Below are 23,126 nucleotides of genomic sequence, written 5' to 3' on the forward strand. Positions count from 1 at the left end.
TCTCAAAATAGAAAATTTTAAAATGAATGTAATAGGCAAACAACTCTAAAATTCGATGATTTATAAAATCCCTTTTTTATTTGACAAGCATTTAAGAAAATATACGAAAGGATATATTAATTTTCTAAGGTTATACTTCGTACATTAAAAATTTAAATGAGTTTTTGGTCAGTTTTTTTCGTCGTAGCTAAAAATTATTGTTAATTAAAGAGAACTCGTCTTGATAGAATTTTTATTTAGAGATTATTATCACACAAAACATGTTATTGGATTTTTATGGTTATGGTTAACATAACCTAAAACCTTTTTAAGTTATATGGCTAACACAAAAAATCGAAAAAGTGCGATAGTCTTTCTAAAGTTCACTAAAAAAATAAATTTAATTTTAAAATCGTTATTAAGCCTTAACTCTTTCGCGTCTTTAGGGTCATATATGAGCCTACTCATTCATACTCTTCTTGTTCTTTTATACATCTCTCCAAATTAAATTTAGTTCAGTCCAAATTTGAGATCGAAAGAGTGAGGCAGACTTATGCAAATCTTTGAAAAGGAAAAAGGACCCGAATTTTGATTTCATGAAATTATGTTGAGCTAAAAAGTATGCCGAAGGTATAAAAATTTATTTTATAAATGTTTAAGTAATATCCATAGCCTAAATAAAATTATTGTTAATTAATTTGTTAAACCAAATTAGTATTGCAGAAATAAAAACCCTTGAAATTTACTCACAATAAACCGAATTTGCAATGATGCCGCTTCCACACCTTTTAGATAGAGAGAATTTCATATTTCTTGCGATCGAAATTTCCATCCGTTTCTTTCTGAAATCCTCAATTTATCGAAAATTAACACTTCTGCAAGAAAAGGGCGCGCACATCCAATTTGTCGCAATCGTAAATCAGTGAATATTAATCGTTATTCATCTAGTAAGAAATCAAAATTTATAAAGCTAATCTAGGTTTAACACTTGTATTTTTTTTATTAAATATAGGTAAAGAAAAAAGTAAATCCACAATTGGTTGCATTGAATTGATTGAATAATTCCTGGAATGTGTTATTTTTAAGTACTAATAGGGTAGGGGAAAGTGCCCATGCTTGATACCATTGGAAGCTTTGTAATGAATGACTATTAAATGTTTCCTATGTTTCTCAATAAACGTGACTTCGCAATATATTTTAAAAACTGGCCACTTTCCCATAGTTTTTAAAATATGGTTGCGATGAGTCACATATATATATTGTGAAACATAGAAAATTTAGTCATTACGAAGCTTCCAATGGTATCAAGCATGGGCACTTTCCCCTACTGAAATTTTCCAGGCTAAACGCAGTAAAGAAAAAATGGAACTATGGTACAGTAGGAAATGTCATGCCCCTGGTACAGTCTATTATACACCTTTTAGATTTAGAGTTTATGTCAAGAAAATTTCATTAAATCTAAATTCACATTTTTTTTATTTTAGATTAGAATTAGAACGTCTCGCATAAAAAATACAAAGCATTATCAATATCTCTCTATTCCACTTTTCGTACTTTTCTTCTTTTTTCTTTAGCATCACAATAAACCTAATTTACAGTTCAATCAAATTTGGTGCCAAATAATATGAATTTAGATTTGTTAAAATTTTCCTGATCTAAAAAAGTGTCTGAGGCAGAAAAAATTATAATTTTATTTCCAAAAATTGCAATTTTCATGTGCAGAAATGCAAAAATAATCCAATTTGATTTTATTTTCAAGTGTTCTTTTGATTCTGAGAATTTTCCCGAATGAAACTATTTTTAGAAATTTAAATTTTTGTATCAAATTTCAAATATAATTTCCCAAGTTCAATGCTGTCACCGCTGGTAGCGCTGCTGTCTGTTAGAAGAAATTGAAATGTCAGTTAAAATATACACACAGGCCCCCAGAAACAAAAGTGATCAAAAAATTGCTGTTTGGCTGTATTAATTTATTGCGCTATTTATGCTGATTTATTTGTTGATTTTATTTGTTTATCACGTGTTCCAATGTACATTTTCCTGAGGAACATGTTTCAACCGTGATTTTAAGTGATTTTCCGTGCTTTCCCCGCTAAGATTGTCGTGGAAAAGTGCCCTAGAAAGTTGATGGAAAAATAAATGATGCCAAATCCGCCATCACAAAAACAAAATTTATATGGGAAAATTATTGATAGTTTTTTGACCTTTTGAGGCATTGGACGGGGTCATTGACTGCTGTGGAAACTTACCTGGGTCATTGGCTACAATCTCCGCAGGGTTTTGGGGAAGCCGGATGGAGAGAAAGTGGTAAAAAGTGCTGAAGAAATTTTGCTCTGTGGGAAAGTTGTCTTGCAAGAAGTGCGTCAAGAATTTTTCTCAGTCGCCATGTTGTGCAAAAGTAAATTAATTTCTTGCTAAATCTTGTGATTTCCCGGACTTGGGAATAAGTGAAAAACAGTGGGGAAGAGTAGGGAAAATGAAGACGGGGACAGAAATCGCGAAAAAAGATACTCCCGCGGTGGTGGATGTGAATGAGAAAGAGAAGAAGCAGGAATCTACAAGTGAGGATTCTGCCAAGATCAATGTGAATGGATTAAAGGTGAAGATTGTGGACAATGAGAGGAAACCAACACCATCCAACTACAGCTATCTCCTGCAGATTGAGGTAAGTGGTAGATTATTTTAGAATCCCTCTAGGAATCCTTTTGAACTTCATTCCAATTCCCCGGTAGAATCTACCTGGGACGGCGGGAGAGTTGCTGGGCAGTGTAACTTTCTCGCCAACTGGGGGTCCGGACAGTGGACATGCTGTGCGCACAAGTGCCAGAGTCATCCAAAAGATGCGAATGGACACAGCCAGACCCCCAACTCCGCCTCCACCAGAAAAGAAGGACAAGTCCAAGGAAGAGACTGTTGTTCCCAAACCAACTCCTCCTCCTCCTCGTATCAATCGACCTGTCTGGAGTAACATGGAGAGGAATATATTCTTCGAGGCTCTCAATGAGTACGGTCGAGATTTCGATGCCATCACACATTTCATGAATCACAAGCTCAAGAGGAAGCAACCTCTGGAGCAGCCCATGTACAAGATGGTCCAGGTGCGTCAGCTGTACTACCAGACCTTCCACAAAATCTCCAAGTACCTTAAATTCTCAGACGGTAAGTCAGTATTCTTCCCATTACCTTCAAAATACATTTTTCCAGATTCTTTGTCCTTCTACGCAGAGAATGTATCCCAGAGGATGTTCTTTGTTCCGAGAAACAAAGAAGATGCTCTCATGCAAGAGAAAAGTGGAGGGAGTGCACTAGTATGTGCTACTCTTGAATAATTAATTGCATTTTTTAATTATGTTGATTTTTCATTTTATTTCCACTGAAATAAAAAATTGAAAAAAATGCTCGGGGAAATTGGGGCTTTTTTTGTAATTAATCTTTCGCACAATTAATTCAAAGATAGAAGTTTTTTAAGTGAGGAAATTTATGTTAATTAAAGCGCCTGAACCAAATAATAAATTATAGTTTTTTATTCAATTTTAATTCTTTTCATCAATTCACAAAACTTTTTAACTTTAGGGGAGACCGGGGCAGTTATCCAGCAAATGATTTTTTTATTTTTTTTTTAATTTGTGAAAACTATTTAAATCAGAAAGAAAAACAGGACGGCTTCAAATGTTTCGAAAATCAAACAAAAATTGGAAGAAAATGTAAGAATAGTTGCTTAGCTCGCAAAATTCCATTGTTAAGCTAGACTATTCTGGATAAGAGGTTGTATTTATACTTATTTTTAGCATGTTCCAAATAGGGTAAAGGCTCATAATTTGGGACAGTCTGCTTGTAAGCATCGATGTTCTAAGTTTGAAGTGCGATATTTTCGATACTAATTGACTTTTTTTGTTACTCTTTTCTCAGAAGGGTTGTTTAGAAACTTAGCAAGCTATTATTTATCGTCTTATTTTTACTAAAATTAGTTTTAATACGTTTAAAAATGAATTGATAGAGGTGAATTTGGCTCTTATTTTGGACAACTTGTTTATTAATTTGGCCAACTTGGCTGTAATTTGGACAGCTAATCCGCCTCAATAGGATGCCCATTGTTCTTCATTTGATGAACCAATCTTACCAAGTCCTCTTCCTGTTCATGTAAGGGAAACGTAGAATGTCACAAGAAGCCCGGAAACTTTCCATATCATTCATTAAAGTGGGTTGACTTCGGTACTCCAAGTACGTGCGGATTCGCTCATTCCCTGGCCTTTCCAGGAGCCTTTCAAGGCATTTCTCGCTATATCTCTTTCGTAGAGATGATTCTCCTTTGTTTCTCCAGGCATTTGTCTAACCTAGTCATCACAAAAGCTAAAACTTCGTAAGAAAAACATGAGAAAAACACCTGTCCAAAATAAGGAATGTCACCTCACTGGTAAATGTCTTAAAAAAATCCCATTTTTCACACGAAAAATCTAATTCACCAGGCCGATCTCACTTCAGGTCAAATGTACAAATCATTAATATCACTCAAAAAAGCGAAGAAACATTGCAAAGAAACCACAGCTAAATAAGACTGAAGTAAACACGAAATTCTGTCATATTTCTCGTAAGCAATTGCTCACACTGAATTTTCAACAAAGCAATTTCAACTCAAATTATATTCAAAATTTTACGTATTTAGTGTTAAAATCTTCCAAAAAGAACAAATATTAATATAGAATTCATTATTCATCAAATATTAGAATAAAAATCCATCATTTTAATCAATTTATTTTTAGTGTCCAATTTTATCCTCAAATTGTCCAAAATAAGAAACTGGAAAAAATTATGAGCCTTTCCCCTATGTTCTTTTATGTGTTTTGTTGTTTTTTATTAAGCAAACAAAATATCCTTTATGATATGTTTTAAAATCTATCAATAGGGGAGACTGGGGCAAAAAGTCACAAATCGAAAAATTCAAAATTCAATATCTTCCATGGTAAAAAAGATAGCGGCTCAATTCTTTTTCTATATATATAGCCTCCATGGACCTTCTTCAATGTCGAAAGTTTCTTAAAATTCGAACAAAGAATTTAGAAAATAAAAAATATCGAAATTTTTAGCCCTATTTTTGAAATATTTTCCTTGCAGAAGATAACAATTATTACCTACTTATTTTCCAAAATTGATGGACTGGTGAATATTTTCTAAATAATTTGGATTTTTTGAATACGAATCCGCTATCTTTTTTAGAATTTCACAAAAGTTCTTTTCTCAAGAAATCCTTTTATTAAAAATGGCCACTTGGGGTAAAAAGTAACAAAAGGTATAGAGCAAAAAGTAACGAAAAAGCAAAGCAATTTCTGATGTCTCACGGCGAAAAGAAACGTCATTATTATGTTTCGTCGCTTATTGTTTGCATTGGTCAAACGATTTGTAGTCTTTTGTGTGTTTTTTTTTCTAAAATAGATTGAAAAGCGCTTTTATCGTTTTCTCACTTTTCCTGCAAAGAAAACGGTGTTTTACAAAGATGTAGATGAACAAATTTTCTATGAAAATATGTCCACAAAGAATTTTTTCAAATTTACGGAAGCCTGTAATAAAGCGAATCAAAATATGATAATACCCAATGTCTGGTACTATTTGCCTCAGCATTTTTGAGAATAGTCACAAAATTACCTTTTAGAAATTGGCTCGATAAACGTATTTCCTTAGAAAATAGAGGAAAATTACTTTCACAAAAATGTAGAGCGGTAAATTTCCTATAAAACTGTGCTAATTAGAAATTTTTGAAGCGCTCGAGTAGTTTGTAAAAAAATAAAATATCCGTTTTGCGACTTTTTGCCCCAGTCTCCCCTAAAAAAAAAATTTGAACCTCATGTGTCCAGAGGATTATCGGGCACGTAAAGGAGAAGAAATTTTCCCATATTAAGAAATAAATCGGTTCAGCAGAATTGGAAATATAGACACCTAAGTATCATAAAACTGTAAAAACGGTTTTGCCTAGATTCCAGGCCCAAAAACAAAATGAAATCAAAATGATAACTATTTTTGTAAATCATTTGACCCTAGAAATAAAAAAATAGCATGAGAACCCAGGGACAAAATCACTGTTGCATAGAGTGTTATCGATTCGTCAAATTTTGCCCGAGTCTCCCCTATTTCTTTTTTATTTTTAATGGCATACTGCTTGTTCTACTGCAGATGTTATCATGTATTTATAAAAGATGACAAAATTAAAATAATAATGTTACATAGTTCCGGAAGCCACGCCCACTCATGTCATTGGAGAATATCGAGAATATATTTAAATAAACGCGTAAGTTGTGAAAAATATTGTATTAGAATTATTACAAAATATTCGTAGCTTAAATCTTGTTGATGGCGTGGTCTATTTTTATTAGTGGGCGGCACCTTTCAATTCTCTTCTTTGATTTGTCGTTACTTCAGAAGGGGGCGTGGTCATTTTTAGTCATTTTTAGCAGATTCTGATCAATGTAGCATAAAGGAAAGTTACATCAATCTATAGTTTTGCTTTAAAAATAATATTTCAAGTTGAAAAATATTTAATTTTTTTTGCAAAAATTCTCTAAAACCGTTTGTCATTTATCGTGACACTCTGTGTGGGACACATGTGGGACTTAATGAGATAACTGTGCAATTATTAATTCATGCTTATAATCTTGCACAATTCTCTTCCACTCTATCTCTGTTCTGTTTACAATATCAAACAGAATACAGCGCAGTTGGACTTTTTAATCTCTTTCCTTTTAGATTGTTTATTTTTTTCGGGGGAGAAAAAAAAATGTTTTCATAGTCTAGTCTGCGCTGAATCGATGATTCAGATGAAGAAAATTGAATCGATAAAATGTGTTTTTGCAGATGTTCGTAAATATGCCCAGGAGCTGTATGCTCTGATAAACTATGGGGAGATGCGTCGGAAGTTGATATTTGTGAATGAGAAAGCTTGCATGAAGCTGAGGGAGCTTGTTTATCGTGGATATGTGACAATTAGGGAAAAGGGCAAGAATATCCGGATAAAGACACCATCGTGTCGGGCTCTGAGGAAGCTCAATCAGCTGGAAGAGTGGCAGGAGGAGATTAAACTGCCACAGAGAGTGGAGGTGTCTCTGGTGCCGGCAAATATGGAATCTTGGGGAAGGGTACAGAGTATTGCCCAAAATCCAAGGGTTAGAGCATCAGTTCCGCTACAGAAGCGTGTTCTGAGTGTTCTGAAGTTGATGCAGAACAAATGGAGGAGTCAGGAGATTAGATTGTGCTCAAGAAATGTCACCACTCAGTGCCATAGCAGTGGCACAAAGTCCAAGACTTGCAAATTGATGCAGCAGCATCAGCAGAATGAACTGAAAGTCGAATTGATGAATGCTGAAAAACTTCTGTGTTTTGCTCCACCGGCCAAAACTGTCATTCACAGGCCAATGGTCAATCTCACAGAATTCAGCAGTAGCTACAACATCTGCCTGAATTCCTATGAAGAACGGATTGGGGCAACAGTTCGGGGGGAATCACTTTTTCCGGAAAAATGGCAGACTCATAGGGAATTTGTGAGGGCACAGAAGCGTCAGAGGCATGACAGTGGCAGTGACAATAAATCACCGGATATGAAGAAATCCCGTGGTGGAACAGTTCAGACTACTTCAGAGTCAGAACCATCTTCCTCGACAACAATTAGCATCCAGACTATTGATTTCTCAGTGATTACCAATAATCAGGATTCTAATCTTCAGCCGTTGATTGAACCTCAGGATTTAGTGGAGGAGAAAAAAGTGCCCCAGGAGGAGTTGCCGGTGAAAGTTGAGTCTGCCCAACCTGCCTCCAAGACTGTCCAGGAAGTGACTGGTAACAAGAAGAAGAGGGAGCCAAAGTGGAATCACAGGAAAGATACTCCAACGACAAATAGGAGCTTCACGAAGTCCTTTAAGCCACTGATCAGCGAAGAGGTCGTGCGGAAGATCAAGGAGGGCTGGACCGTTAATAATGTCTGTGACATGACTTTTGGGGATCTCTACGTGATGTTCGGGAGTGACTTTAAGATTACACTCGAATACCGATGGGTGGATCCTCCGCCAAAGGTAAGATTAACTTTCTATTAAATTATATCATTTGCATCCTAGGGTAAATTAAGGTAATTCAGAACTTGGTCCAAGTGGGAATTTTTCGCAAATTCAAATGGAAACAGAGAATTTTTTCCTTCTTTAACTTTAGACAGTTTATTTTTGGAGAAAAATGCAAGGGGTAACTATAAGGAATCAGAGTGGCTCGAGTTCCCGGGTCATTGATAAAACATAGATTCTCCGGGTTCCCCGAAAGAATATGTAAGAGTTCTTCGAATTCTCTGAAATACATATGGATTCCCTCTGAGTTTCCTGACTAAAGGGACAGATAATCCTAACCGGCTTATGTAGCTGAGATTCTTAACGTGAGCTAACTCGGAAAGCATGCAAATTCGATTTAGAGCTGAAGTTGGTGGACGCCATTTCATTATATTGAATCAAATTTGTGAAATTATACAAATTTTGTATTTAACTCTTTCGCGTCACACTTTTATTCAGCAAGTGAATTTATGTAAAATTGAGTTTTTCCTAATGCTTTATGATCAAATATAATAGTTCAGAGAGGAAAAAAAAATTCCATTGCGTGAAAACTCGGAAAAACTCCGGGTCATATGTGACCCTATTGTCCTCAAGGGAAGTATACATACCATTTTCAAAATCTATATCACGGGCTTTCTAAGAGTTTTTTTTGCTTGAAGTTATTAATTTGGCTAGAACCATGGCAAATTGCATTATTGTGATGAACACTGTACTCCTGGTGTTCAAGGAATCTTCCTGTGTAATCCCTTGAACAGTCTCTGTCACAATATTTTGAATGGTATTTGGCAAAAATAAACTTATCTACATATTTCGTCAGTTAAATCAGCATTTGTCGTAACTTAATTTTTGCGATTTTGGGATATATAGGATATATAATACATATTTAGAATCAGCGTAATTTTGTTTATTAAACTCACTTGAGAAAAAGAAACTTTTATAAGCCCATTAAAATTTATTTTAAACAAAAATTATCGTAAGTGCCCTTAATTAATAAAAATTTATCAGAATTTGTCGTAACTTCCATTTTTGGGGAAGTTACGACAAATTTTCATACAAAATTTTCTCTAATCAGCATTTGCCGTAACTTCTTTTGCTTGTTTGCGGCGTTTGTAATTTGCAGCAAAAATTTAATATTTCTCATTAAAACGTTCACAAACTCTTTCATATATTCAAACACAGTTCGAATACTGCAACATTAAATAATTTTAATTCGATATTTGTGAGAAAAAAGTGAGAAAAACTCTCTGCCTATCTGTCATTAATTCAAAACAAAACAAATAACGCGGCGCACAAAATTTATTCCATAACATTTATGAAATAAAACCTTTAGGGACAGGGATAACAGTTTAATTGACTAATTTAGTGAAATAAAGGCACTCATTGTCACTAGAGTAATTAAAATTGATATAATGTGTTTTTGAAAATTGTTGTAACTTCCAAGATCTCCATACATTGGAAGTTATGGCTTTATAAACGATGGAAGTTACGATAAAATCTTATTGTGTTTCATCGTACATATATCTCAATATCTCAGCTTTTAAATCATTTTATAAAGATTTTCTCAAGTTATCTTACAGTTTATTAGTGCCACTTTTATTATTTTGACTCAAAAGTATTGCGGGGGCATTAGTACCCGACAAGTATTGCGGTATATTCGGGGCTCATTTTTAAGGAAAATAAAGCTGAACTGAAAATTTCGTCCCCTGAAAAGTTGTCAAAAGGAAGTTACGACAAATGCTGATTTAACTGACGAAAATTTATTCACACACAATACGATTACACAATATGGGACGCTTGCACAATACTCCAAAATATTGCAAAATCTGTTATAATTCATCAGATATAAGATGAAATGTCCAGGAGCAAGATATTTTCCTTCTGTTTTTCACAAAGAAAAACAATGTCCCACCTGTCCCAACTACATTGTTGGAACGTAAACACTTTCATAAACTTTTCCATTGCCGACAATAGGGTCATATATGACTCGGAAAATTCTACGCGATTTTCTAGAAAATTGAGAGTATAGTTTATTATATCAAAATATACAATATACAATCTTTGGATATTCTATTTTGTGTTCCTAAAGAACTTTTTGCTGAAAAAAATAAATGAATATAAAAATTTTGAAAAAGAAAAGTCATTTTACAAAGTTCGAAATTAGTGATTTTTGATCTGAAATATTTTCTTTTTCTGAATTTCTGGAGTCTTGAGAAAATTAGTCAAGAATCTTACATCCTTCTATTATGATGTCGTGCACAAACAGATAGATTTCAATTAATGTAAATAGTCAAAAAAATTGTTGACGCAAAAGAGTTAACAATAAAGATCAGCACTTAATTTATCTAAAATTAGCCAGAAATATGAAATAAATGTTAAACAAAACGAATAAACAACAGTCACCTCATTGTGTTTTTCATTGGAAAACATGGTCGATCGATGAAAAATTCGATGGTGAAAAGGTACACTTTTAATTTTTCTGAGAAATTAACAAATAAAAATTTGTGAATATGAATGGATTCTTGCTCTATTTGGAGCAAAATTAACTAAATAATGAAATTGGTATAGAAAATATATAAATATAATAATTTGGTACTGTATTTATCACGAAAACAATGACGTTTCCATTTGGAGTAGCGAAAAATTTCCATTTGGAGCAGGTTTTGAATTAGCTTAATTTATCCTATGTCAAGAGGTAACTCATAAGTAATTGCAGTAGCTCCGATATCCGAATATATGGGTTTCCCGTAGGTTTCCTAGGTCCTCGATAGGTTCCCTAACCCTTGCCATTCATCTACAAATATTCTCAAAAGAACAGCAGCTAATGCTTCGAATTGACAAGACTCTTGATTTTAATAGAGATGTTAAATTAAACGTCAGGGAGCCATCTTCTCAGAGCCATGATTTTTTATTAAAATATGTAGAGCAAGTCAAAAAGGCACTGGAAGCCTTTTGTCAGTCAATACGATTTCAATTCATCTTATGAAATAATTCTCCATTGAAATAGGACATAATTGAAGATCTTCCACGGATTCTCATTGGATTTCTCTACATTTTCTCCTTACGGAAATAATTTCAAGATGGCGGTCTTAGAGATTATTTATTATAGTTTTTTTTTTAATTTTCTCAAAAATGGCTTAAACGATGATAAAAAAAGTGCCACCGTTGGAAAGGCCTTGAAATTCTCTACATATTAAATGAATAAACAATTGTACTATAATATTTGAAAAATTACTAGTCGAGGAAATTGTATTTGTAGTTTGGAAAATCGGTTTTTTCTTCAATTGCATCATTAAAAATAAAAATGAGTAAATCTTGTCAAGTTGAAAAAAAAACCAAACGTAATATCTTTCCTAAAAGGTGGAATCCACTGATAATCCAACGGGACAGGAGGGAACTGATATTACTGCAGCTTCTGTGGAAAGCCACTCAGGTGGTCCGGTGAAGATGGAACCTCTGGAAAGTGAAGATTTTAGTAAGTTGATGACGGAGAAACCCTGTCTTCCGGGCGATAGAGAGACAGAGACTCTACTTGGCAGGAAACTGAGTCAGTTGCTGTTGATCTCAAGTATGATGGACAGAACGGGACGTCGGAGGACAACATGTAGTTGTGGTCACATTTGCGACAAGAGCTTCAAGGTGAGGGAGAGCGACAGCAAATTGTTCAGCAATGATGGGGCTCTGTTCAAGCATCCGGTGGTGCCTCCGAGGAATTTCCCAGATTCTTACAGGTACATCAATGTGATGCGCAACAATAGGGCTTTTCGGTGGCTCAAGCCAAGATCCCATCGAAGTGCTTTCCCTTCGCGCCAAGTTGTCGTTCAGAGGATTCTGCCACTGCAGCCGGGAGTAAAGCCCAGCTATGTTACTGCCAGTGTGGACTATGAGGAGCCCCCATCGCCTCCCTCAGTGTCAACTTCTGCTCAGACCACAAAGTCAAAGTTCACGAGTGTCACTGCAAAGACTTCTACTCCAACTGCCACAGTCACTTCCAAGACAGCTCAACAGAAGGCGGAGATGCCCAGGATTGCGGAGACATCACAGACAAAGGCTGAGGAAGCGGAGAAGAAGGAAGAGAAGGAGGTAGAGACGATTGCTGAAGAAGTGCTGAAGGAAGAGGCAACGGAAGAGGATGATTTCAATATTGAGGACAATCCGGCCATCAGGAGCATCATGGAACTCTCACTGCCTTCCCTGAGGTTCGGAGATAATGACGACAGCAGACTTATGGGGGATGGTAAGTCATTTTTGCCTATTTGTACTCAGCAATTTTTATTTATTTATTATATTATTTTTTATTTAATTCTACGAGACAAGGATTATGCCCAACGGACAATAATTTTTGTTTTGTAAACATATTTTTGACATTTCAATGAGAGTGATATGGGATCTTTCATAGGAATTTTGAAAAAATGTTTACAAACAAAAGTTATTGTGCTCTTGGCATTAGAAGCCAAAAAAAAACAAAAATTTACAGAAAGTTAATAAAAATTATGTCTCATGTAGTCGAATAGCAATTCCTTAATTTAATTTGATTTATATGATTTTGAATTAAAGCCTCTAAATATTGCAAAAGATTTCGTCAAAATGGAGTATTTTGTAATAATGGGCTTGATAAAAAAACTTCAAAATGCTCCATTTTGACGAACATTTTAAAGATATTCACTTCACTTTGTGGAAGAACATTTTTTTTATAGCGGCCCACGGTGGTTGAACACCTAAAAAGAAAGTTCAGGATGTACTCACTAAAAGAAGCCCTCAGATTCGAGCTTTTCACTGATCATAGAAATTTATATTTTTACATTTTTTTTAATGTTCTAGCGTGTCCTTTCCCTTAATTGAACTCTATGGTTATAATACTTCAATATATTATAATAAATTTAAATTATAACACTTGCGTGATGGTTATTGGACAGCTTTCAGTGAGTTTTTGTCAAACGGTGTCGTCAAAATGAATATCATTTTCGATTTTTTTCATTTTTGAGATTTCCCGGGCGGACATTTTGTCCTTAGACGAAAATACCTTTGAATCATTCCTAATAACGGTTTTTCAAGGTCAAAGGTTAAAAAGACACTAGAGAGTGCATTTATCAAGCGAATGGGGTCATGTTTGGGCTCATTGGAAAGGTCTTGGAATTTCCCACAAAACTGAACCAGTTCCAATAGATTCTGAGCAGGGTCTTAGCCGATAACTAATTTTTATCCGAAAATCGATACTTTTAAAACAATTTTGGAGGATATTTTGAATGATATATGAATCGGTTCAAATCGGTTGAGAACCGATAAATGGTAAATGATGTGAAACTACTTCTGAGATATATAGAATTTAAGTCACGACTTCGAGCATTTCGCAAAGCCTGGGACGCTTTGCCACCCCTTTTTTTGTACGTAAGTGACCTTTCAGCTCGGGTTCTACTGGACCGATTAAATTCTTCATTAAGGAAAATGAACGAATTGAACGATCATCAATTTTTCAGAAGTGATGAAGTTCGTAAAACCCACATCAGAAGGCACTGTAGTCTCAAAATTTATACTCATTGCGTTAACGAATTTAAAAAAAGACTAGAAACTAGAATTATAAACGGCTTTAACCCTTTAACGACGAGACAGTTTTTGCTGACCGAAAATCAGCAATAAAAATAAAACCGATAAACAAAACTTGTGAAACGTCTTACATCTAACCTTCGAAAAGCCAACAGAGTCTGATTCAGTGTATTTCTTGCCTCTATGAACGATAGGTACAAAAATAGCCAAAAAATTTAAGTAATTTTTCTGACGATACCAATGACTGATAATTTTCACGCTAATGAAAAATATTATGTTTAACACTTCGTAGAATCCTAATTAAAAGCGTTACGGAGGGACCAAGTGACAGCCGCTGCCATTTATCGGATTTTACATAATATTTTGATATTTTTACTTATATTTAACACTTGGAAGGACCCTAGTGGCAGCCGCTGCCAATTTAATTTTCAATTTTATTCTTTATAGTGAAGAATATATTATTTCGCCTGGAGACCCGATTGAATGCGTGCAGAATTTATCTGGCTATTTTTTCGTTATAAAATTTTTAATAAAAATTTAATTTTAATGTAAATATATTGCAAAAACAAAAAACTGCACTCGGAAGGACCAAGTGGCAGTAGCTGCCATATGCATTTTATATGGCAGTTTGACGTTCTGCAGATGTAATTTTCTTGATTGTTAGTGTATAAAAGCCTTAAAAGAACAAATTGAAAGTGTTTTTGCAAATTATTGAGAAGAATTATGGGAAATATTGAATTGGGAAATATGTATGAAATATGAATAATTATGGGAATTATTCAATTTTTCTCTTATTTACCAAAGCTCAAAATCCATTTTGTTAAGCGAAGTTAATAGAAAATAGTTAATACTATTAACTATTGTTCATATGTAGAATTTTTGCTTTGAAAAATAAGAGAAAAATTGAAACATTCAAAGGCTGCCGCATTCAAAGGCAGACCACTTTCCCTGACGCCATGATTCTGATAAAAATGAAAACATCGAATGGTTAAAAATCTTTAGATACAGTACCCAAGCAGGTGAAATTTCTGATTCAGACACCAGAAAAGAACTGACTGAGGCTCCGAATGTTAAAATATATGTAAAAATATTAAAATATTATGTAAAATCCGATAAGTGGCAGCGGCTGCCACTTGGTCCTTCCGTGACACTTTTAGTTAGGGTTCTTCGAAGTGTTAAACATTCGGAGCATCAGTCAATTCTTTTCTAGTGTCTGAATCAGAAATTTCACCTCCTTGGGTACTGTATCTAAAGATTTTTAACCATTCGATGTTTTCATCTTCATCAGAATCATGGAGTAAGGGAAAGTGGTCTGCCTTTGAATGCGGCAGCCTTTGAATATTAGGTGAGATTCTTAACAATCTCACCTACTATAATCCTAACAAAATCTCATGTCCTCCGATTGGCCCCAAACTTTGCCAGAATGTGTTTTGACACTTCCTGATCACGAATATATGGATGGCTAAAAACCGTTCCCGTCCGTCCGGCCGCTCTTTGGAGCTTAATAGCTCCTAAACTAAAAAAGATATCGACTTGCGGTTTTCGGCAAAGGTTATATATCGGGTGAAAATTGCAACTTAGTGCATTGACCCCCCACCCCTCCTTCTGCCATTTTGAATACCACCCCTTTTTCTGTTTTCTTAATGGCTCCGCCCCTATTTTAAATTGAAAGTTTCACAAAATACAACAATTCTTTGATATAGTTGAAGTTCATCAAATGAACACTTGGGGCGTTCTGGTCGAAAAAACGAGTTCAGAGTTCAGAAACAAAAAACCTCGCTTATCTTGACTTCTGAGTAATCGATGAGATCATGTTCTATGGGAAAATTATAGAGAACATTCTGGTCTACATTTCACCCATATATCACTTTTGTGCCAGTTCATCCAAATCCTTGATATTTTGGTTTAAATACAAAATTTGTATAATTTCACGAATTTGATTCAAGATAACTGAATGGCGTCCCACAACTTCAGCTCTAAATCGAATTTGCATGCATTCCGAGTTAGCTCATGTTAAGAATCTCAGCTGCCGGTTAGGATTATCTGTCCCTTTCAATTTTTCTCTTATTTTTCAAAGCAAAAATTCTACTTTATGTACAATAGTTAATACTATTAACTATTTTCTATTAACTTCGCTTAACAAAATGGATTTTGAGCTTTGGGAAATAAGAGAAAAATTGAATAATTTCCAAAATTATTCATATTTCCCAATTCAATATTTCCCATAATTCTTCTCAATAATTTGCAAAAACACTTTCAATTTGTTCTTTTAAGGCTTTTATACACTAACAGTCAAGAAAATTACATCTGCAGAACGTCAAAGTCCCATATAAAATGCATATGGCAGCAACTGCCACTTGGTCCTTCTGAGTGCAGTTTTTTGTTTTTGCAATATATTTACATTAATATTTAATTTTTATTAAAAATTTTATAACGAAAAAATAGCCAGATAAATTCTGCACGCATTCAATCGGGTCTCCAGGCGAAATGATATATTCTTCAATATAAAAAATAAAATTGAAAACTAAATTGGCAGCGGCTGCCACTAGGGTCCATCCAAGTGTTAAAAAGACTAGAAACCAGAATTATAAACGTCTTGAATAAAAAAGACACAGATTTTTTTCTATATTTCATTTTTTTTATTGAAAAATCTAATGTTTACAGCATTTATAAAAAACAAAATGACTACATATATAATTCATTAGTTTACTAAAATTAGTGGCATTTTGCAGAAGCAAGAAAGATCTTTTAAAGACTTTCCTATGTGAAACAGAATAAAAAAAATTCACTTGGCAATTTTTACTCTGCAGGCTTTATCCCTTCGGCCACTCCTCCCATGAGCCCCATGCGAATGGTTCGAGAATCGAGTGATAGCAAGTGGCTGGAGGAGAATATGCACGACTACAGCTTTAGCAGCCTCCTGGGGCATCTGGACTCACATCTTGAGTCTGGCTGCCGTACAAATCGTCCTCCTGCCACTCAAGAGGAGAATCACATGGACTCCAGCATGGATTACATGTACAAATTCGCATGAGGACATGGGAATATGTGTCTCTTTCTTTTGACGAATTCAACAGTTTCTTAATAAATGAGATAGTTTTGAGGAGAAAATGTGCGCTTGAGATTTTGTAATACAAATGAAAAAGTTAAGAAAAAAGAAAAATACAACACTCGCGTGAAAAAAATATGTTTCCATTACTTCCTTTTGAGATTGTAGGGCGGAGTATCGAAGTACTTCTCCTTGCGTGGCTTCCGGATTGGTGATACAGCATACCTCGAGGGTGTTCTCTTGGGCATGTCATCTGATGTGGATTCGTACATTACGAAGCGCATCCAGTATTCAGTTGGAATATTCAGCAGGGCCTCCATGATGCTCACCTGAATTTATTATCATTTTTTTCCAATTCGATTTAATAAATAAAAAAATCCTGAAAAAAAAGGCTAAATTGCATTTTTTTTTCTTACCTGAATACCAATCTCAGCCAGAATTGCATGATGATTGTTGACGTCTGCACCGGAATTGCCAACAATTGTGGGTGCAAAGACCTTGGCAATATTCCCAATTGGCATCCTAATTTCTGGCACTTGAGCAATGCGCTGGAAGTGTTGAATGAGAAAGGCCAGAGTATCACGATTGGCTTGAGGCATCCTCTCAATGGCCTCAAACAGCTCTGACTGAACTTTTTCTGGATTGGTATTCTGTACAGCATTGCTGAATTCGCTCCACTGTGCCCTGGGCATCAATGGATCCGGCAGAGATCTCAAGAAATCCTTAACAGTGCAGCACAGTACATGAATGTCCACATTGTTGATCTGAGGAACTCCTTTTCCACGCAAAAATTTCTCCTTGAGCGCCTTCACCTCTTTGTCTGACCCAGAAATCCGATAAATCCCAACTTCCGTCAAACCCCTGGCTTCAATCTCATTGACACAATGGACAATCAACGGTGGCACCATTGGACCCTGAATTGGAGCCAAATTGCTAATGGTACCCTTACCGTCGCGTCCTCCTGCCGACGGTGGCACACAGCAGGCAGTGTAGTTGATGGCGCAATCAGCATGGACGAGTACTCGGCAATCCTTGCACTTACTCACCATTCCTCCGAAACGAACGCGCTTTCCACATTGAGCACAGAATTCCGTGCCGAAATATGTGCGCGAAATGAAGTTATGCTGCCTCTGGACGCTAGATGGAGTGGCCTGTTTGTGCACAGTGGCATAGACCACTTCTTCGTGATCCTTGCGTCCAGTGGCACCTCCAACTTCCTCAAGTGACGTGAGATCCTCCATGGGTGGAGCAGAGGGTGCCAATGGCTTCACTCGGCGCGATGGGGATTTCCTGAACCAATTAGAGCTGGGATTTAGAAATTTATAATATAGACTGAAATAGTACACTCAATCCCAGGATTAAGCACATTTTCGGGATCGAAAAAATCGCGCGAAATGGCATAATGCATCGAGAAAATTTGCATATCTACACGGGCTTTCTTTTGAATAAATCTTCCGTAGAACGAATTTCGTGCGGAATAAAAGTAGTTCAAACAAAAACATTCAACTGTTTAATAGAAATGCATTAACAAACAGTACTTTTTGGCCAGGGTTCTTCAGTAAATGGTTAGAATATTTAAAAAAAATTACCTTAATAAAATAAATTAAAATTTTATTCTGAAAAAGTAGCATAATATTTTCAAATTTCCCGCGTCGCAAAATAGTATACAATTCAGGCGTATTTTAAAAATGATTTCATAAATTGTCTCCCAATGGTAGGCAAACTAGCATAATTGTATATGCATAATTCCGTCAGGTGCATAATCAAGAAGGACTTAATGCCGGGACTAAGTGTACATCTGATAGAGGAACTAGGCCCTCATGTAAAAGAAAAGTAACAGTGAAGCTTTGATGTTTGAAAATGTCTGGCAATCTAACCCTTTAAGGACGATTGGGTCACCCGTGACCCATAGAGAAAATTATTTTTCCTGACTACCTGAAGTTATTTCTTTGTAATGTTTGTACATAATCACGAAGTAGAAAGATGTAGGAATCTACACAGTAAAAAAGAGATGAAATTGGCTAGTTGAATTCTATTAGTTGAATTGAACTGGTTGAAATTTCGAATAACAACCATTGAAAAAATCAACTTTCAATTGAAAAGGAATCAATTAAATTGCAGAACTAGTAAAATTCAACTCGATAATGGCCCAAATGCAATAAATAGTAGTAATAATTACTATAATAGTAATAAAATGAAGCAACAAAATGGCATAAACTTCATTCAACGTCTGATTGAATATTGCTACGATTATCGCGTGTAATAGAATCAATTCGATTTTCGTAGTAATTTTTCAATCGATTATCGCAGCAAAAAGTTCAACTTTCAACTAATTTCGTTTGAACTCATTCTTCTTCTTTTTATATTTTGTGTAATTTCAGTACAATTGTTGAAGGAAAATTCAACTTACTTTGCTTTTCAACTTCGAAAATTCAACTTGTTTGCTTTTCAACTTTGCTTACTACGATAATCGTTGCAAATTTACTACAATTATCGATGCTCTCCCATTACACGCGATAATCGTAGTAATTATTTTTTACTGTGTAGGATATTTTTTTACAAATCTCCAGGTATTTGCTATATAAAAAAATATTTGAGCTCAAAAATAACGAATTTTCAAATTTTCACGTTGGTGCTTGAATTTTAATATTTTTAATATATTTCTAATTTCTTTTAAGCAAAAACCTCTTGGGACTGGAAACTATAATAACTATACATAATATTTCTCAATAAAGTAAAAATTATAGTTTATTGGTATTTTCAGAAAAGCTTTATAATAATCGTCCTTAAAGGTAAAAAACACCGAATTTGTCTCTAGTAGATTTTCGAAGATTTGAGGTTAGACTGTTTCATGTTTTTGTTTATGTGTGCGCAAAATAGTTAATTATTCGAGTAATATTGTGTGATATATCAATTAGCTGAGATTTCCCGGTGCAATACTGACTGAAGAGGGTAATATTTTGATAATTTATAAGATACTTCTGCGTATATGTTGTAAATTCATAACTTTTTACTCTTGTACATGACTTCAAAAATGGAAAAAAAATTTCATGATCAATGAACCCGAAATCATCCACATATTATGCCCGGAAGATAGCGATGATGCCTACAATCTTGTCCTGAACGAAAGCGACAAATATATTTGGAACAAGACGTAGATGAAATGGACTTTGAAGTCTTCACTCATTAACTCCGGAAGAACTCCCGGATCCACAGCAATGTGCAACTGTACGTCTTAAATTCCCAGAGACAAACAACATTGCACCTACCCATTACCATCAAACATGTTTCGAAGAAAACTGAGGAAAGGCGCAGGTGTACGGTGCTTAAAAAGTATTATAAGACCAATTGTATTTGTGAGGCATGCGACATTTATATCTGTGTTACCTTACCAGTATGCGAAATTTGTTTCAATGAATAAGGGAAAAGTACCCCGGATCGGAATGTTAAGAGACATGGTCGATATTTAGTAGAAAATATAAGCCTTAAAATACAATTTGGCATTTTTGTGTATGCTTATCGGTATATGAGTGATCCATTTAACTATATCTGTGCGTTTAAACTTTAAAATTTTACAATAAATTAATAAAAAATAGATGTATTTGTTACTGTGTACTCTGTACCTCGGATCGTCACGAATTTAATCAGGTGTCTCACGGAAATTTGATTTTATAAATTAAATCAGAGCTAATGCAGTGCATTCTTGTAAGAGTTAAATGATAAAAAGTAGCTAATAATTTTTAAAAGTTCATTTTAATTGGTGCAATAATATGACATAACTTGACGATCCGAGGAACACTGCCGATCGCTGGTGCTCTTCCCTTATCATAAAAATTAAAAATGAAGTAAACAATAATACATTTTTTCATAAAAATTATTGTTTTTGTGTACAAGTCTTCAAGAGTCTTTGAGACCAAAAATTGAATGAGATTTTTAAAAATTAATTTTTGATCAATTTAAATTTTACTCGTACTCTAATTTTTTTTTTATTATTACAAATATATTCAAGTTATTTATCTTTTAAAAATAACAGCAAACGAGTAAACTAGTCGTCTGGAAAATTTTGTGCTGTTTTACCTTTAAGGACGATTGGATCATATATGACCCATGGTTTTCCAGTAGGGGAATTCTGTAATTTTCATGGCATTGTCACCCGTGAGTTCGAAACCTGACAATGCCATTCGAGCTTTTTTTGTCATATCATATGAGTTCGAAAATGCAATTAATTGATTTTTTAACGAAATCCCTTTACTTGATGATTTTATTAAAATACAGTACGTCTTGGTTGATTTTTTTAACAAAATTCATTGTCATTTGAAATGCCAGAAATCTCAAATATGTGACTTCTGACAATGCCACGTGAGCTGAAATGGCAATGTCACGGCTACAGAATCGCATTTTTGAAAAAGCTCTCCTAAGATTCGAACCCAATTTGTCATATGGCAAATTGGAGCGTTGCAGAATTCCCCTCCTGGAGTAGCCAGGACATTGCCATTTCAGCTCATGTGGCATTGTCAGAAGTCACATATTTGAGATTTCTGGCAATTCAAATGACAATGAATTTTGTTAAACAAATCAACCAAGACGTACTGTATTTTCATAAAATGATCAAGTAAAGGGATTTCATTAAAAAATCAATGAATTGCATTTTCGAACTCATATGACAAAAAAGCTCGATTGGCATTGTCAGATTTCGAACTCACGCGTGACAATGCCACGAAAATTACAGAATTCCCCTACTGGTTACTTTTTTCGTGTTTTCGGATGATGATCTTAAAAAAATAGAAACTAAACTGTACCAATTCTATCATATACTAATTCTATAAAATTATTTCCTTCAGAAACAGTTTCTCAAAATCGATTCTTACTATTCCATTCTTATCCAACTCTACCGATTTTTTTTACGTAAACGAACATTTCTTCATGCTAGTTTTTCAAGATTAAAAGCTAAAATGACTCCAGAGAGCTCAATTCTCAACCGATTGGAGCAAATTTGGGTTCATTGGAAAGGTCTCAGAAATTTGAAAAATTTGATAGTCTGAATCGGTTTTAACCGGTAATGAATCGGTTAAAAATCGGTCATATTTTTTTTTACCAAAATTCAATTGTAATTGAGTTTTTTTTTATTATTTTAGATATGTGTAACTCTTTTTGGGTTATAGCATCAAAGTCATGAGTTCGAACATTTATGCTATCTTTTTTTCAATTTTGAGTATCGCATGACAGGTAGAAAAATCTGTTAATTACTTTTTAATATTTTTCAAAGAAAAAACTATCAAAGATTTTTAGATGGGTCTTCCTTAAGACTTTATGAACAAATTTGGGATTAAATGAGAGGACTTAGAATCCTTAAAAGATTAGCTTACCCTTTTCTTGGAGTTATGTATCTCTCCTCATCTGCCGGCTTTTCCTCATTTTGTCCTTCCATTGATGGCCTGGCTTCAATCACGGATTCTGCCACAATGGGTCCATCGCCACTCTGAGGCACTGTGACTTTGGTTGACGCCACGATCTTGTCTGTGGCGTCAATCTCCATGGCCCGATGGGAGCTGCGATGCCTGGCATCTGAGCTCAGACGGAAACGCTTCCCGAGCGACGCATTTGCATCAGACCGACGCGACTTTGTCCTTTTCTGGGCCTTCTCATGGTGGTCCAGGAAATCCTCCTCGGACACAGTCACTGACATGTCCGATAGCAGAGACCCCGTGGTATTTCCGTAGCCCAGACGTCCAGCACCCTCTTCTTCGTCGATAGTGTGCTCGCCGAAGAAGGAGCGCCGGCGACGTGGAGAATTGAGAAAAGCTAACTTACTACGGGTCTCATCGTCACGGGCATCGCCGTCCTTCATGAGAAGTTCCCTACAAATGCGCATCTTTCGCTCCAAATCGTCGCGCTCGTTTTCCGCCTTCTTGCGCATCCGGTTTTCTAGATCATGCAGACGCCTCGCATTGTTGAGCTTTGTCTCCAGGTCGGATATATTGGTCAGGGCATCGTCCAGCTCCTGCTGCAAACGCTGAATCTCTTCTGTTCCATGACAAAAAGCTCTCTTGACATCTTGGTAGGATTTCAGAAAGGCCAAGAAGATCTCATCTGACGCCCCATCCGTCAGCACCGAAGTACATCGCGTGAGATCATCAAATAGAGCCAGGAGAGAGAGATCTGGTTGTTCTGACATCGTTCCCAGATATAATTATTTAAAAATAATGCTGACGCCAAGACACTGAATCGATACTCTTTATTTTCTGCTCTCCACTAAGTTAAACTCGTGATATTTTTCAGTAATTTGATTGTACACTAACTATGCAACAGATTTCAACACTAATTATGGGAAAATAAAGGAAAATTTGTGAGAAAAAAACAATTTTTGCACGAGTCTCTTGATCCGACCGTTTCAAACAACGCACGCCATTTGTACCGTAAAATCTCCAAATGGATAATAGCGCCACCACACGGTCACAGCATGCTTCAATCTCTCAATTGAC

At 35.3% G+C, this 23,126-nt stretch overlaps 2 protein-coding genes across 2 annotated transcripts; one reads left to right on the plus strand and one right to left on the minus strand.

The window, feature by feature from the left end:
- Nucleotides 1-1,885: 1,885 nt before the first annotated feature.
- On the plus strand, nucleotides 1,886-16,706 carry LOC129808191 (protein cramped). The gene is made up of 5 exons (XM_055857960.1): nucleotides 1,886-2,644; nucleotides 2,712-3,138; nucleotides 6,823-8,033; nucleotides 11,412-12,288; nucleotides 16,406-16,706. The coding sequence occupies exons 1-5, from the start codon at nucleotides 2,456-2,458 to the stop codon at nucleotides 16,627-16,629; spliced, it is 2,928 nt and encodes a 975-aa protein (XP_055713935.1). The 5' UTR covers nucleotides 1,886-2,455; the 3' UTR covers nucleotides 16,630-16,706.
- Nucleotides 16,212-23,071, minus strand: LOC129808195 (rac GTPase-activating protein 1). The gene is made up of 3 exons (XM_055857963.1): nucleotides 22,011-23,071; nucleotides 17,061-17,934; nucleotides 16,212-16,973 (listed from the first exon to the last, which is right to left on the minus strand). The coding sequence occupies exons 1-3, from the start codon at nucleotides 22,817-22,819 to the stop codon at nucleotides 16,791-16,793; spliced, it is 1,866 nt and encodes a 621-aa protein (XP_055713938.1). The 5' UTR covers nucleotides 22,820-23,071; the 3' UTR covers nucleotides 16,212-16,790.
- Nucleotides 23,072-23,126: the final 55 nt, after the last annotated feature.

Source organism: Phlebotomus papatasi, chromosome 3, assembly GCF_024763615.1.
Source record: "Phlebotomus papatasi isolate M1 chromosome 3, Ppap_2.1, whole genome shotgun sequence".
In the NCBI taxonomy this organism is placed as follows: domain Eukaryota; kingdom Metazoa; phylum Arthropoda; class Insecta; order Diptera; family Psychodidae; genus Phlebotomus; species Phlebotomus papatasi.